At 42.0% G+C, this 15,228-nt stretch overlaps 1 protein-coding gene across 1 annotated transcript in view; it reads left to right on the plus strand.

The window, feature by feature from the left end:
* ggt1b (gamma-glutamyltransferase 1b) overlaps positions 1-5,902 on the plus strand; it is a 29,696-nt gene extending 23,794 nt beyond the window's left edge. The window contains exons 5-9 of the mRNA XM_037692027.1: positions 1-148; positions 226-353; positions 1,345-1,457; positions 1,573-1,686; positions 5,725-5,902. Of these exons, the coding sequence (XP_037547955.1) occupies positions 1-148; positions 226-353; positions 1,345-1,457; positions 1,573-1,686; positions 5,725-5,874 (653 nt within the window). The 3' untranslated portion in view covers positions 5,875-5,902. The remainder of the gene's footprint in view (positions 149-225; positions 354-1,344; positions 1,458-1,572; positions 1,687-5,724) is intronic.
* The last annotated feature ends 9,326 nt before the right edge of the window (positions 5,903-15,228 follow it).

Below are 15,228 nucleotides of genomic sequence, written 5' to 3' on the forward strand. Positions count from 1 at the left end.
TCCGTGATAAAATTACGGATGAAACAACACACCCAACAAGTTACTACGAACCCGACTTTTACCTGCCTGATGACCAAGGGACGTCACACCTGTCTGTAGTGTCAGTAGATGGAAGTGCTGTGTCCGCCACCAGCACCATCAACGATTTGTGAGTCTGCCTGCTTGACCAGAGACCATGCTCAGTCTCCAGCTTGAAGATCTAAAAAAAAGATTTTCTCCCTTCAGTTTAGGCTCCAAAGTCTTGTCAAGGTCGACAGGAATTATCCTTAATAACCAGATGGACGACTTCAGCTCCCCGCTCATCACAAACGGCTTTGGTGTTCCTCCTTCCCCAAACAACTTTATCAAGCCTGGTGAGAGTATGACCTGTGCTTTTGAGCAAACACAGACACCTGTAAAGACACGAGGGCTGTCAAAAGCTACAGAGCTATAATCAAATAGCCACAACCTCAAGAGTGGATTTGGTAACCGAGGCCTCTCGTATAACAGAACTCTTTGCTTTTCAAACTGCAAAACATTATCTTGAAATTCTTAAAGTGAAGCCAGCATTCCTAAATAAAGAACATAAAAGAACACTTTAAAATAAACCAACCTGTGTTTTACTATTTAAACTTTCAGTGTCTGAAAACAAAATTAAGTAAAACATACAGTACTTTTACATCTAATAAACCAAGAGTGAACGAAAATGCCCACAAAATAATTAAAAAAATTGTATATATTCAAATTTTGCACTTTTCAAGCAGACAAACATTTTGCCCCAAGTGCCAGATCATAAATCATATGTCAGCTGTTCTGAGAGAAACAGGGAGACATGTTTCCACTAAGTATGCTAATTATATTTCAACTTCTCCAAACAGAAAAAGTAAGACAAAAATATGGAAAGGTCGTATACATTATCTTAATGAAAGAATGTTTATTTTCAGTTCAATGTATGGCTATTTGTAGTAGCTCTGCATGGATTTATGGAGACAAAAATGTTATTAAAAAGTTGTCTGTCTAACAAAATCTCCAGATGGCACTAATGTTCATTTGACTGCTGAAGCATCGTGATGATAGGTGACAGTGGAGGGAAATATCTCCTTTTTAACAGTCTATGAAAGCCTTGAGCCACATCACATTTATTTATTTATTTGTTTTCAAGCAGACCTTTTAGCAATCCTTTAATTGAGAGACATTATGCATAAACAACCATTCACTCTCTCACTCACACCAGGGACAATTCAGAGTTACCAATCAGAATAACATGCATGTTTTTGGCCTGTGGGAGGAAACTGGAGAAAACCCACACATGCACAGAGAAACCATGCACACTCAGCATAATCAATCAACCCATTTTGTTAACAGGGAAAAGGCCAATGTCATCTATGTGTCCAACTATTATTTTTGACAAAAACAATAAAGTAAAGATGGTGGTTGGAGCTTCAGGAGGACCAAAAATCCCTACTTCTGTTGCTCAGGTAAAACATACAAATACACAACTTGACACTAATGATTGAAAGTGGTTTTAACTCATATATTATTTTTAATACCACTGTTGTTTTAAAGTTGAACTTATAATTGTCATATTTGCAGGTTATTCTGAATGCACTGTTCTTCAACTATGATCTGCATAAAGCCGTAACAGAGAAGAGGATCCATAACCAGCTGATTCCCAACACCACACAATTAGAGCCTGGCTTTGACAAAGTAAGTGTCATAAAGTGTAAACAACACTGATATATGTAAGTAATATTACAGTGTTGTACTGAGCAGGGAGACAATAATTCATCCTTGAACCAGTAAACACAGAATACTTTTACCTCAGACACCTGAAACACTGTTCATTACATTTAGCCTCAGAGATCAGATAACTGCAATGTAACAAAGACATTTTCATTTCTAGTTGTAAAAATGCTGCTTCATGATCTGTCTCTGCTCCTCTCATGATCCCTTGAGTAAGTTTTGCTGCCACGTCAGCTTTTGTGTTTGTACCATTAAATATATTTTTTTATTTTACCTGAGTTCCCTGCATCTGCTTGTGCTTGGGTTCAACCACCAAATCAGAACATGACAGAATCCTCGGACAAAACAACAAATCCAGCAGGCTGCTCATTCCTGGCTGTGCTCTTCTTGGAGGACGAGTGGCAGCCCGCCAGATAACATGCCACTATGTGAATATGGTGTCCACCTACAGCAACCTATGGATGAGGAGGGTGGCCACAGAGGACATGTTGGGAGAGTTTTTTCACCTGTCCAGACTTTGTGATTCTCCGAGGATGTCAGAGACTTTGTCCGAGGTTTTTGAGGAAAGACGCATGCTACGCGCTCTTCTTCCTCCACTTTCTGCACTGACATCCAGCGAGTCCAGCGCTTCTCCTGAATCACCTGAAGAATCAACTTCTTTAGTTGTTCTTCTCCACGTCTCTGCTCATCACCATCGAAAGAGGGACCGATGTCAGACCCAAGCCTGGTCCACTAACCCTCTTCCTTTGCCGCTCACTCCTTCCTGTGTTCTGATGGGGGCGACTGCAACGTTCCACCTCCTAATGTCTCCGAGCAGGTCCTGGAGGACATCACACATTTTTCCCCCAAGAGGGTCCAGAAAGACAGCACTCAATGTAGTTTTTGTGTCCCTGAGATGGTACAAGACGATGCCTCTCATTCTTCCTCCAAGAGGGTCCAGAAGGATGCCTATTACTGCTCTTCCTCACCTTCAAACTTTCTCAAGCCTCCTGAGTTTGTCATGTCTGCAGAGGGCCATACATTGGTAGAGGGCTCCACATCTGCTGAGGGCCCCACGTCTGTAATGGGCTCCACATCTGCTGAGGGCCCTACATCTGTAAAAGGCTCCACATCTCCAGACAGCTCCAAGTCTCCAGAGAGCTCCAAGTCTCCAGAGAGATCCAAGTCTTCAGAAGTTCTCACACCCACTGCAATCACTGCGGTGGCCACTGAGCCTCCTGTGTATCTGCCATCAAATCCTGCCCAGCTTATGAAACAACCTCAGCATCAACCAGAACCAGCTGAATCTCCTATCCTGGACTCTCTGGTTTCTACAGATAAGTCCATCTCTGATCTGATCGCTATAAACAAGCAATTCCAAAGACTATTATACACATTGCTTTATCCATAACTACAGTACTGGAGCATCACTTGCTCCATTGCTGAAAAGGTATTCATTTCTCAACCTGGACTCATCCAGATCCCAAACTTCTACCATTTACTTGTTGATATAAGAATTCTTAAGGAACAAAACACCAACCCAGCCATCCCCAAGTCTTCAGTTTCTCCCACATCTTCAGAGAATCACGCATCTTTTGCAGAGGTCCTCAAGTCTTTTCCAGGGGGTTCTCACATCTTCTCCAGAGGTACTTATGTCTCCCCCAGAGGTCTCCATGTCTTTCCCTGAGGTCCCTGAGTCTCCAGAAGTCCCAGAGTCTCCAGAAGTCCTCGAGTCCCCAGAAGTTCCTTAGTTTCCAGAAGTCCCAGAGTTTCCAGAAGCTCCTAGTCTCCTGTGGGTCCTGAGTTTTCTGCAGTTCCCGAGTTTCCTGTGGATCCTGAGTTTTTTTGCCCCTCCTGAGGGTTTCATGCCTCCTGGGAGTTTCACGCCTCCTGGGGGTTTCACGCCTCCTGGGGGTTTCATGCCTCCTGGGGGTTTCATGCCTCCTGGGGGTTTCATGCCTCTTGGGGGTTTCATGCCTCCTGGAGGTTTCATGTCTCCTGGGGGTTCCACACCCCCGAGGGTTCTACGCCCACCAAGGGTTCTATGCCCACCAAGGGTTCCACGTCCACCAAGGGTTCCATGCCTGCAAAGGGTTCCACACCTCTAGAAGTTTCCACACCTCCAGAGGGTTCCATGCCTCTAGAGGGTTTCATGCCTCCAGAGGGTTGCACACCTCCAGAGAATAGGTTTCCATGCCTCCAAAGGTCCCTGAAGTGGATACACCTTTTGCAGTCCCTGAGGTGACTGCACCTATTGCAGTCCCGGAGGTCTTCATGACTACAGCAACCACAAAAGTCTCCATAACAACTATAGTCCCTGAGGTTTCCATGACAACTGTGGTCCCTCAGGTCTCCATGAAAACTATGATCCCCGAGGTCTCCATGACAACTATGATTCCTGAGATCTCTATTACAACTACAGTCCCTAAGGTTTCCACAACAATTATGGTTCCTGAGGTTTCCACACCAGCTGCAGCCCCTGAGGTCTTGAAGCCAGCTGTGTTCCCCAAGGTCTTGACACCAGCTGTGGTCCTTGAGGTATCATTGACTACTAAAGTCCCCAAGGTCTCTTTGCCAGCTGCAGTCCCCCTGGCCTCCAGGACAGCTGCAGTTCCCCTTGTCCCGATGACAACTGCAGTTCCCCTGATCCTGATGACAGCTGCAGTTCCCCTGGTCCCGACAACAGCTGCAGTTTCCCTGGTCCTGATAATAGCTGCAATTCCCTGATCTCGACAACAGCTACAGTTCCCCTGGTCTCGATGACAACTTCATTACCCCTTGTCCTGACAACAGCTGCAGCCATCAAGGTTCCCATCCCAGCTGCAGCCACCAAGGTCATCATGCCACCTGCAGTCCTTCAGGCCTCTATTCCTGCTGCAGATCTGCTGTTTCTTACACCTGATGCAGATCTGCTGGGCCAAACACCTGTTGCAGTCCTCCTGCTCTTCATGATGGCTATGGTCTCCTAGCCTCTGCACCACCTGCAGCCCCCTAAGTAGCTACACCAGCTGCAGATCCCCTGCTCCTGGTTCCCCTGTTTCTTTGCCCCAGTGATGGACGGTCTCTGGATCACCTACTGAAGAATAATCCCAGAGACAGATAGTCTCCCACCCCACGAGAACTTGTCAATGCGTGTATAAATTATTTGTGTATGTGTGACTGGTCCGGTGTCGGAGGGGATTTTGTTCTGTGGTCTTTTGTTTTGTTCTGTTTTCTTTGTGCATGTCTGTGTTTTAAAAATAGAAATAAAGAAAACATAATAAAAATACTTTGTTTAATAAAAAAAAAACAGTTTTTAATGTACCCAATTCCCTGCATCTGCTTATACTTGGGTTCAACCACATCAGAACATGACAAGCTACGTTTTTTTAGCTACCTTTATCTTTTAGCTAGCTTTTTAGCTACTTATATCCTTCTGCAACTTTTTTGCATGTTTTGGTTTTATTTAGAATTTTGTCACTTTAAAATTTAATGCAGTATTTTGCCATTTTTTGGCATTTGGCTAAATATTTGCTACTTTTGGCTACGCTTTTACTAATTTTATCTTTTCACTTATTAAATTTATCTTTTGCTATGCTTTGCTCTTTGTATGCTTCTTTAGCCTTTAACTAGCATTTGGCAACACTTAGCTTCTAGTTAATCTCTTGATACCTTTTATTTATTAGGTAGTATTTTAAAAGTTTTAGCTAACTTTAACCATTTTTAGCTTTTGGCTTGTTTAAAAACACAGTTTAAGTTTTTCTCTTTTTTTTCTCGCAACTTTCAATAGTCATTCAACACTCCACATTTATGCTGCATTTTTTTCAGAAAATTCTATTTCTTAAATAAAATTCTTGGTCTGGCTAAAAATTAACATTTTTATTTCTCCTGATGCATGCTCAATAATCCAGGTAGAAAAATCCAAAAAAGTTCAATCTGGTCCTCTGGACATTCGAACCAGATTGAACTTTTTTGGATTTTTATTTCTCCATTCTGCAAAAAGGGTTCCTGTTTTGACTGTTTTTATGTTTTCATGTCTACCAGAATGTCATGGATGGTTTGGTGAAAAAAAACCACGAGCCAGAGTTCCATTCTACAACAGCAGGAGCCAATGTGCAGGCTGTAGTTCGTTATGAAGAAGGTCTGCAGGCTCAGTCAGACCCTCGTAAATGGTCGTATGCAGCTGGGTACTGAGGTCAGGAACACGCCTCTGATTATGCAGAGTGGATGGAGCTGTTTGAACTTTGACCATCATTTACAATGTGAGAGATTAGAAACGGAAAGCCAACAGCAACCATGAACTGTCTGAGGCAACAGATCTTCTGCACAAAGTTACAACAATGTTCTTTAACACTCAGTAGCTACATCAATTTTAAAATCTCCTCTGAATTGATGTCACATTGTTATTTACTGTAAGTAATAAAAATTGTAAAACACGTTATGAAAAGTGGTCTTACCGCTTTTTATTGAAAAAAAAAAAATCTTACAAAAGGTACCAGTACATGAGATCTTAAGCCTTAAAACACGAGATGGGTGTTGGAGGAGGGGGTGGGGGGGTCACATACAGTATAAAAGTTCACATTTTCACCCATTTATAAAGTTATTTTTCAAACTATTAGCAGAATCAATCTGCTAAGCTCAATGATTGACTTTGTAGTCGTGTCATCTGATTTGCAGCTGTTTGTTTTGAGCATTTAGGTGAAGAGAGGAGCTGAGACGTCAACTGATCACCATCTGGTAGTGAGGTGGATCAGATGGCGGGGGAATATGCCAGACAGACCCGGTAGACCCAAATGTGTAGTGAGGGTTTGCTGGGAACACCTGGCAGATGAACCCCTCAGAAAGATCTTCAACTCATACGTCCGGGAGTGATTTAACCGCATCCCAACTGAGGTCCGGAACATTGAGTCCGAGTGGGCCATGTTTCACGACTCAATTGTTGAAGGGGCTGCCTTGAGCTGTGGCCGCAAGGTTGTCAGTGGTTAGAGAAGCTGTCAAGCTGAAGAAGGAGTCCTATCAGTCCTTGTTGGCTGGTGAGACTCCGGAGGCAACTGAGGGGTACCAGAGAGCCAAGTGGTCTGCAGCCTTGGCTGTTGTTGGGGCAAACGCTTGGATGTGGGAAGAGTTCGATGAGACCCTAGATAACGACTCTCAGTCAGCTCAGAGAATCCTCTGGAGGGGTCTGAGTTACTGAGCAGTGCATTACCAAGACTGTGAAAGTGTGGTGCTGTAGACCTCAACCAGTGATGTCATCAGGAGGTGGAAGGAATACTTCTCGGACCTTCTCAATCCCACTGGCACGTCTCCAATGGAGGAAGCAGAGTTGAGGGACTTTGGGGTTGAGCTGTCCATAACCGTGGGCTGTTCAGTCCCTATACAAGCGGTGCAAGAGCTTGGTTCGCATTGACGGTAGTAAGTTGGACCCCCTCAGGGTGGGAGTTGGACTCCGTCGGGCTGCCCATTGTCACCGATTCTGTTCATAACTTTTATGGACAGAATTTCTCAGTGCAGCCAGGAGGCGGAAGGATTCTGGTTCGGTGGCCTCAGCATTCCATCTCTTCTCTTGGCAGATGATGTGGTCCTGTTGGCGTCATTGTGCCATGATCTTCAGCTCTCACTGGAATGGTTCACAGCCGAGTGTGAAGCGGATGGGATGAGAATCAGCACCTCCAAATCTGAGGCCATGGTCCTCAACCAGAAAAGGGTGGATTGCTCTCTTCAGGTCGAGGGTGAGGTTCTGCCTAAAGTGCAGGAGTTCAAGTATCTTGGGGTTTTGTTCACAAATGAGGGAAGAATGGATCTTGAGATTGACAGATTGATTTGGTGCAGCATCTGCAGTATTGCAGACTCTGTACCAGTCCATTGTGGTGAAGAGGGAGCTGAGCTGTAAGGCAAAGATCTCTGTTTACCGGTCAGTCTATGTTCCTACCCTTGCCTATGGTCATGAGCTCTGGGTAGTGACCGAAAGAATGAGAATGTGGATACAGGCGGTTAAAATGAGTTTCCTCCGCAAGGTAGCTACACTCTCCCTTAGAGATAGGGTGAGAAGTTCTGTTATCCAGGAGAGACTCTGAGCAGAGCCGCTACTCCTCCACATCAAGAGGAGCCAGGTAAGGTGGTTTGGGCATCTGGTAAGGATGCCCCTTGGGCACCTTCCTTGGGAGGTGCTTCGGGCATGTCTGACTGGGAAGAGACCCCGGCAAAGACCCAGGACACGCTGGAGAGACTATGTCTCTTGGTTGACCTGGGAACACCTTGGAATCCTCCCAGAAGACCTGGAAGAGGATGCTGTGGAAAGAGATGTCTGGGCTTCCCTGCTCAAGCTGCTGCCCTCGCGACTCGACTTCAGAACAGGCGGAAGAGAATGGATGGCTGGATGGATGGATGAAAATTAAAAAAACTGTTGCAAATTAATAAACACATTTTCCCAGCACTTCTAGCTCCTCTATCAGACATAGGCAAACTTGAAAACAGAGTCACGTGTCTCCCCTGCTGTGTCTTTACACACCTGTCTCATGCATGGCCTCCTGATTGCCTTTGACCCTCCGTAGCACAGATGGATGTGTCAAGCTGTAGTTATGTCTTTGTATACATGAAGCAAAGTTAATAAGAGAGGATGAAAATTAAAGAAAGCATAGGATATCAGAGTCAGAGTTTCTTTATTGTCATTCGCACCTCATGTGGTACATGTGGGGGAGTGAAATTATGTACACAGGGTCCCAGTTACATCCAACAATGAAATGTAAAAGAAAAACAGTAATAACATCTAAGATATGAACTAAGAAAAACATCAACTAAATATACACTAAGCACTCATAACATAAAAACATTATGTCGAACATCAGCACAAACATGAACATGAGTCTGTGTGAGCAGATGAGCACGCATGAACACATCAACATTGAAACAGATCATCAGCAACATGAAACAGATCAGCAGCAACATGATGTGATTTTTTCCACAGTGATATGAGGATGTATATGGAAATGTTTCTCTGTCAGCTGTACAAGCAGTTTTATTTCTGCTAACATGTGGTCTCTGTGGTCCTTGAGGCTCAATGGGATTACCTGTCTAAATAAAGGTTGAATGAATGTGCTGTGACTTGTTTAGCAGATGGAGATCACTGAACTAACAGAATGATAACATCTAGACAGGGCTCAGACACTCTGAAAATGACGAAATATGTCCTGTTAGGAATCATAAATTCAAATTGAGCTTTTCTTATAATCACATTGGGGATGATTGAACTCTGAGCACTTATGTTAAACTGGGTTTGATGGATGTCAGTGATTATTTCACTTGTTTCAGGCTATTTATTTTTACATTTAAAAGTTTGGCAGAAAATCAAACCCATACTAATGGAAAAGATTTATCCACTAAAGACAACAAATTAGCAAATGTAGGGCTATTACTTGTCGTTTTTGTTAAAGTTGCACCCAAACTCAATTCCCATTTTTAGACTGAAAGTTGGTATAAAGAAATGCTGAACCATGAAAGCTCATTTTAAGGAACTGAACAAGTTAAACATTAATTTTACAGAGGTATTTTTCTGATTGTACATTATATATGAACCACTCCTTCCCAAGCTTCTTCAGGCTATTGGCTCTGAAACAAGTTACATATTTTTCTTTAGCTTTCCCCCGTTTTGTCCTGAAATGATTTAACAGGTGAAGCATCGCAGGAGGTGTAAGTACAAAGTTTAATCTGTAGAAAACCAATGGTTAGGACTATATGACGACAGCTCTTTACTGTAAAGTTGGTGTGTTACTCCATTTCTCTCCATCCATTTGGCTACGTATTTATCAAAGCCATCTGGCGCTGCACTCCTTCACACCATCTCTCTGCAGCTTTGCTCTTTCCCCCTCCCTTTAAGGAAGATGAGATTCCCTCTGTTATGGCCCTGAAAACTTTACTTTTCCTGGTGATGAGGCGCTTTCTGTCAAACAAACATCAAAGCTTATGTGGGACATCATATAAAGAACTAAAGCAATATTTCTGCAAGAGATTCACACTGACAGATTAAACAGGCCCCTTTTTTGACACTTTTGAGTGTTGTGTTGTGTTGTGTTGTGGGAATCTGTGCCTTCCCTGATCACCTGGTTATGTCCTCGCCAGGTGTTTGGCATAATTAGTGTCACCCTTTAAATATTTGAGTCTCCTGTGTCTCAGTAGTGGAACAATGAGTAATGTTTACAACGTCTCAATCCCTCCTATGTCTAGCCTTTGCCTCCAGTGCTCATTCCAGGGTTTTGTAAAGTCGCTGCCCCTTCAGCAGCTTTGTTTTTTACTTTTGAGTAATACATCATATTTTTTCAATTACCCGAGTTGCCTTGGAGTCCTGCTTGCACCTTGGATTATCAAGACAACCTGATCTGTGACATGTGTATATCTGCCTTGCCGCTGAAGAGGAGGCTGCGCTGGAGGAGCTACACAACATGATCGAGCATGAAAACATGTATCCTGACACTGCTGTTATTAATCTGGAAGATTTTAATCACTGCAATCTTCTGAAAAAATTCCTATTCTGCATCAGTATGTGACCTTCCCCACCAGGGGAAATAAAATACTGGATCACTGCTAGAGCAACATCAGGAATGCCTTCTCAGCTGAACTCAACCTCACTTTGGTAAGTCTGATCACCTGGCAATCCAGCTTAAACCAGTTTACACCAGGATCAAGACACAGCCAGTCAAAGTCAGGACCATTAACACCTGGACTGATGGTGCAAAGTATATCTTGCAGGTCTGCTTGGAGGCCACAGACTGGAGCACCTTCAGAGGCTGCAAACACTATCAATGAATATGCAGAGTCTGTGAGTGACTATATAAGCTGGTGTACATCCATATGTGCTCCTCCCAGGACTGTAGAGATTTTCCCCAACCAAAAACCCTGGTTTAATGGGGACATTAAACGAAAAGTCAGGAAGCGGAAGGAGGTCCTCAAGTTAGAAGACCAAGAGAAGTATAAGAGAACCTAGTACAAGCTGCCGTAGTCCATCAGAGCAACAAAAAGGGCTCACTTAGAAAAACTTGAAAGCTACTACCTCAACCAAAATGTGCATTATGTGGCAAGTAATTCAGTCTATCACAAACTACAGGAGAACCACAGCAACCAATGATCCCTGAGAGCCACCCTTCCAGACATCCTCAACACATTCTATGCCAGGTTTGATAGGTTGAAAACAGACACACCCTCAAGGGCCCCTCTGTGACCCCGCGGACACTGCCTTCCAGGTGACACACACACATAGGTCCTGAAAGCTCTGAAGAAGTTGAACCCCCAAAAGGCTGGGGGACCTGATGGAGTTCTTCCCAGAGTCCTGAAGGCTTGTGGGGAACAACTGGCTGGAGTATATGCTGACATCTTCAACCTGGCATTATCCAAGGCAGTAGTTTATTGTATTTTCAAATCCAACATCATCATACCAGTTCCCAAAAGTCCAGACACATCCACCCTTAACGACTACAGACCAGTGGCACTAATATCTGTCGCTATGAAGTGCCTAGAAAAACTGGTTCTTAAGCATATCAACTGCATGGTCCCAGATACTGTTGGCCCTTTCCAGTTTGCCTACCACCCTAATCAATCAGTGGATGATGCATTACGATAGCCCTTCACTACACTCTGCAACACCTGGAAAGCAGCAGAACTTATGCCAGAATGATCTTCCTGAACTAAAGTTCAGCTTTCAATACCATCCACCTGGGCAAACGGATAGAGAAGCTGACAGACTTTGGTGTCCCGACTTCCACCTGTAACTGGATCCTGGACTTCCTGACAGATAGAACACAGGTGGTGAGAGTGGGAGGACGGGTGTCTGCAAAACTCACAGTCAGCACAGGATCCCTGCAGGGCTGTTTCCTCAGCCTTAAATTCTTTACGCTGTACACTTATGACTGTGTCTCCATCCGGCACAGCAGCATTGTTATTTAAGATGCTGATGACACCACTATATTGGGGCTCATCGAGGAGGGGAACAAGTCTGGATACAGGACTCTGTTAAACGACAGTATAACCTATGGAGATAAGAACAACCTCATCCTCAATACAAAAAAGACCAAATAAATCATATTAGACTTCAAGTAGAACCCTCCCACAATGCAGCCTCTCATCATTAAAGGGACCGAGGTAGTGAGGGCTAACAGCCATAAATTCTTGGGACTGCAGATTAGATCTGACCTGAGCTGGACTCTCAACACAGCCACCATGAAAAAAGCCCAGCAAATGTTTTACGTCATTAGGCTGCTCAGGAAAGCGGGTCTGAACTAGCACCTTCTCACCCAGGCTTATACTGCCTGGTAGACTGATAGAGAGAATCCTAACCACAGGCATCACTGTTGGGTATGGGAACAACACACAAGGAACAAGGAAGGAACTGTAAAGAGTTATAATGACTGCCGAGAGGATCACAGGGACAAAACTTTCTTCCATAGACTCATACAACCTGAGAGACAGTAGAGCGGATAGCATCATCACCCATTGTACAAGGTTTTTAATAGTTTTTTCCCTGCCACACTCAGACTGACGGCAAAACAAATCTACTGATCAGGTGCAATAATAACCATACACTACCTAATTTCACTTGTCATGTGACATGGGGAGGTATATATACAATATTAGTTTCTGAACAGAGTAGATATAAACCAGTATATTCTTATTTACATTTTAATTATTTTGTGTTTTTTCAGTGTTTTTGATTATGACTGAGAGAGCTCTGCACAAGAATTCCAATGTGCCTGGATTGTTAGTCTGTGCACAAATGGCAAATAAAGAACTTTGTACCTTTGTTTTTTTCACCATCTTTTGTTGCCTCCCTCACGTAATATGTCATCTGTTTCAAATGAACCACCAGCTTCTGCTAGTTAATTTTTTTCCACAGATCAGTTGAAGCATCACCGTTGACAAAGCTTTAACTGATAAGATTTTCAGTTTCAGGGTCATGCAGTTGATATCAGGCAGTGACATGAAGAGTTAGTACAGATGATTTGAACTATCATCTCCACTTGTTTCTTATTGTTCTGTTTGTATTTTGTACCACTGCTCATGACACAAGCCTTACTGTGGGCTGGCTTAAAATTTATTGACTGTGTGATACAATTCCATCACCTATAAACTGCTGCAGACTGTAGCAAAGAGCCTGCTGCTGAGGACACGTGAGGAAATAAGGTAGGGCAGAAAATCTCTTTAAAATTTCAAGTTCTTTAAACTCAAATCAAAAGGAATGAAAAAACAGTTTCCAGACCACCCTATCCACTTTATGTACCTGCTTCTCCTTTCTGAGTATTCTTCCAAATCTTAGTTTTCCTTATATTGTTGAAAGGATTAGAAAATTCTCTCCCACCCTCTGCTCTTGGGTCAAAGTGACTCACAACGCCTCAGTCGTGGGTCATTTAGACCCAAGGTAAGCTGGAGGGTTAATATGTGGATTTTCCAAAAATGCGCTGCATCCTATAAAACATAGCTGCTCAGTTGCATCAGCGTTTTTGCTCTTACATAATAAATATGATTTAATTCCTGTGATATAAAAAAAGTTGCTATTAGACTGAAATACTCTATTTTTTTTATTGTCATTTACCAGAATATTATGGTAAAAGCCAAATAGTCAGAACATTTATGTGTAAAAAATATTTAGCAAATTAATGAATGACTCTGTAGGCAATTTATACTGATAACACTACAATTTAATAAATACCAAACATGCCACTAATAGACATTCATTTGATCAATAAAGATAGCTATTGTTGGCCATCAATGGTGAAAGGACAATATAGTTGTTTATTTGGCAAAATATCTCATAAATAGTGAATACATTTTCTGTGAACTTTCAGAAAGTAATCATTGAAGGTGGCTGCCATAACTAAATGGCATTAAAAAGCATATAAATTACCATAACTGGGCCAGTTGCCTAAATGTTGAGCTAAACTTTAATGGGGTTGTGGCTGAGAGTCATCCCCAACACATGTTCTGAGGGAAATAATTTGCATCAGTGTTGTTTAACACTGGTATTATTTGTTTGAGTCAACCCTGTCTGTTAGCAAAATATATTGTAAACCACCAAACAGATTTTAATAAAATATTAATAATGTAACCACTGGATATACCCCTACAACTGATTACTTTTTGGAGTTAATCCAACTCAAGATGGCTGCCACAGCTAACTGATCTAAGCCCACACAAATATAGCTATGCCTCAATAAATTTCAAAGATACTGAGCTAAAATTTGTTGGGGTAGTAGCTGACAATCATTCACAACACAGTGTTAACAGATCACGTGAGATATTGCATTATTGCTTGAGATTGTGCATGATGGCATTTTCAGAATTTCACCAAAATAGATATAACTCTGTAATTTCTCAATATAAGATGATCTTAATCTAAAACTCTAACGTGAAAGGCAGTGAGTAATATACTGTACGTTCCTTCAAGGAATGCTTTGTCTTTAATAATTAATGAAGCATCCAGTGCCAAATCAGATTGCTGCTAACTCCTGTTGTGTTTGTTCCTGAGGAATAACCTTGATGTTCCTGGGGCAATTTGACCTGAGGAATGTTTAATCAAGCAATACAGTCAGAAATTAAAAATAGTAGCTAAATATTTTTGTTTCTGTGAAATGTTTCAGCAACAAAAAAAAGAAAAGAAAAAGAAACTGTCCAGATGACCTGAATGAAAATTGTTGGATTGTATTTTTTGTTTGATTATTAACTCCATTATTAACCATTTCAATCAATATTTAGTGCAACGATGTTCTTTAGCTCTCACAGATGAATGATCAATGAGGATAAATCACTCATTTTTCATAAAAAATGTTGCATGATTTTTTTTTTACTGTCCACTAGAAAAAAAACCTACAAGCGCAAGTTTTGTGTTGCCATCAGGCATTATCAGGTCCTATTTTTAGCCTGTTGCCAACAGGCAAAAAAGTCTGCCCCATGTAGAAGACAATACAGTAAGTATCAAAAATAGATCCCTACTAGCCCATTACAGTGATGCTATGCTGAAAATGCTGTGCCACAGGTGCTAAGATCTCAAACAAACAGTTTGTTACAGTCCATTAAAACGCACATTAAATTTGTTTCATGCAGAGAAATGTCACTGTTGTGTAATTTATGATGTCATATTAACATTCCATTTATCCTCGCCCTGTCATGGGTTGAACAAACACTATTGAAAGTGTTTGGGATTCAGTTTGTTTGTAGATTTCTCTGTTGTATTAAAATATAATTTAAAAAATATTGATCCGTGAATCTTTCATCATTAGTTTCAAAGAGTAAGCCAAGCAAAAGTTGGAGGCACACAAACACAGGGTCATAAAAAAAGCATACAAACAGTGAAATAGTTCAAATCAAACTGAACCAGATTGACAGGAAATGATTAAATAGAATAAAAATAGTTGCAGAAAATTTAAATCTTTATAAAAATGGTCATTTAGTGTTTCAGGGGTGGAGGGTCTTGATTTTGCATTTACATCTGACAACAAAGGAGATTAGAAAATAGCCAATTATAAATTTTTGTCTCCATGTCATTATTTATTTATAAAGCTATGAACA

Source organism: Nematolebias whitei, chromosome 18 (assembly GCF_014905685.2).
Source record: "Nematolebias whitei isolate Nwh7 chromosome 18, NemWhi1, whole genome shotgun sequence".
Classification (NCBI taxonomy): Eukaryota; Metazoa; Chordata; class Actinopteri; order Cyprinodontiformes; family Rivulidae; genus Nematolebias; species Nematolebias whitei.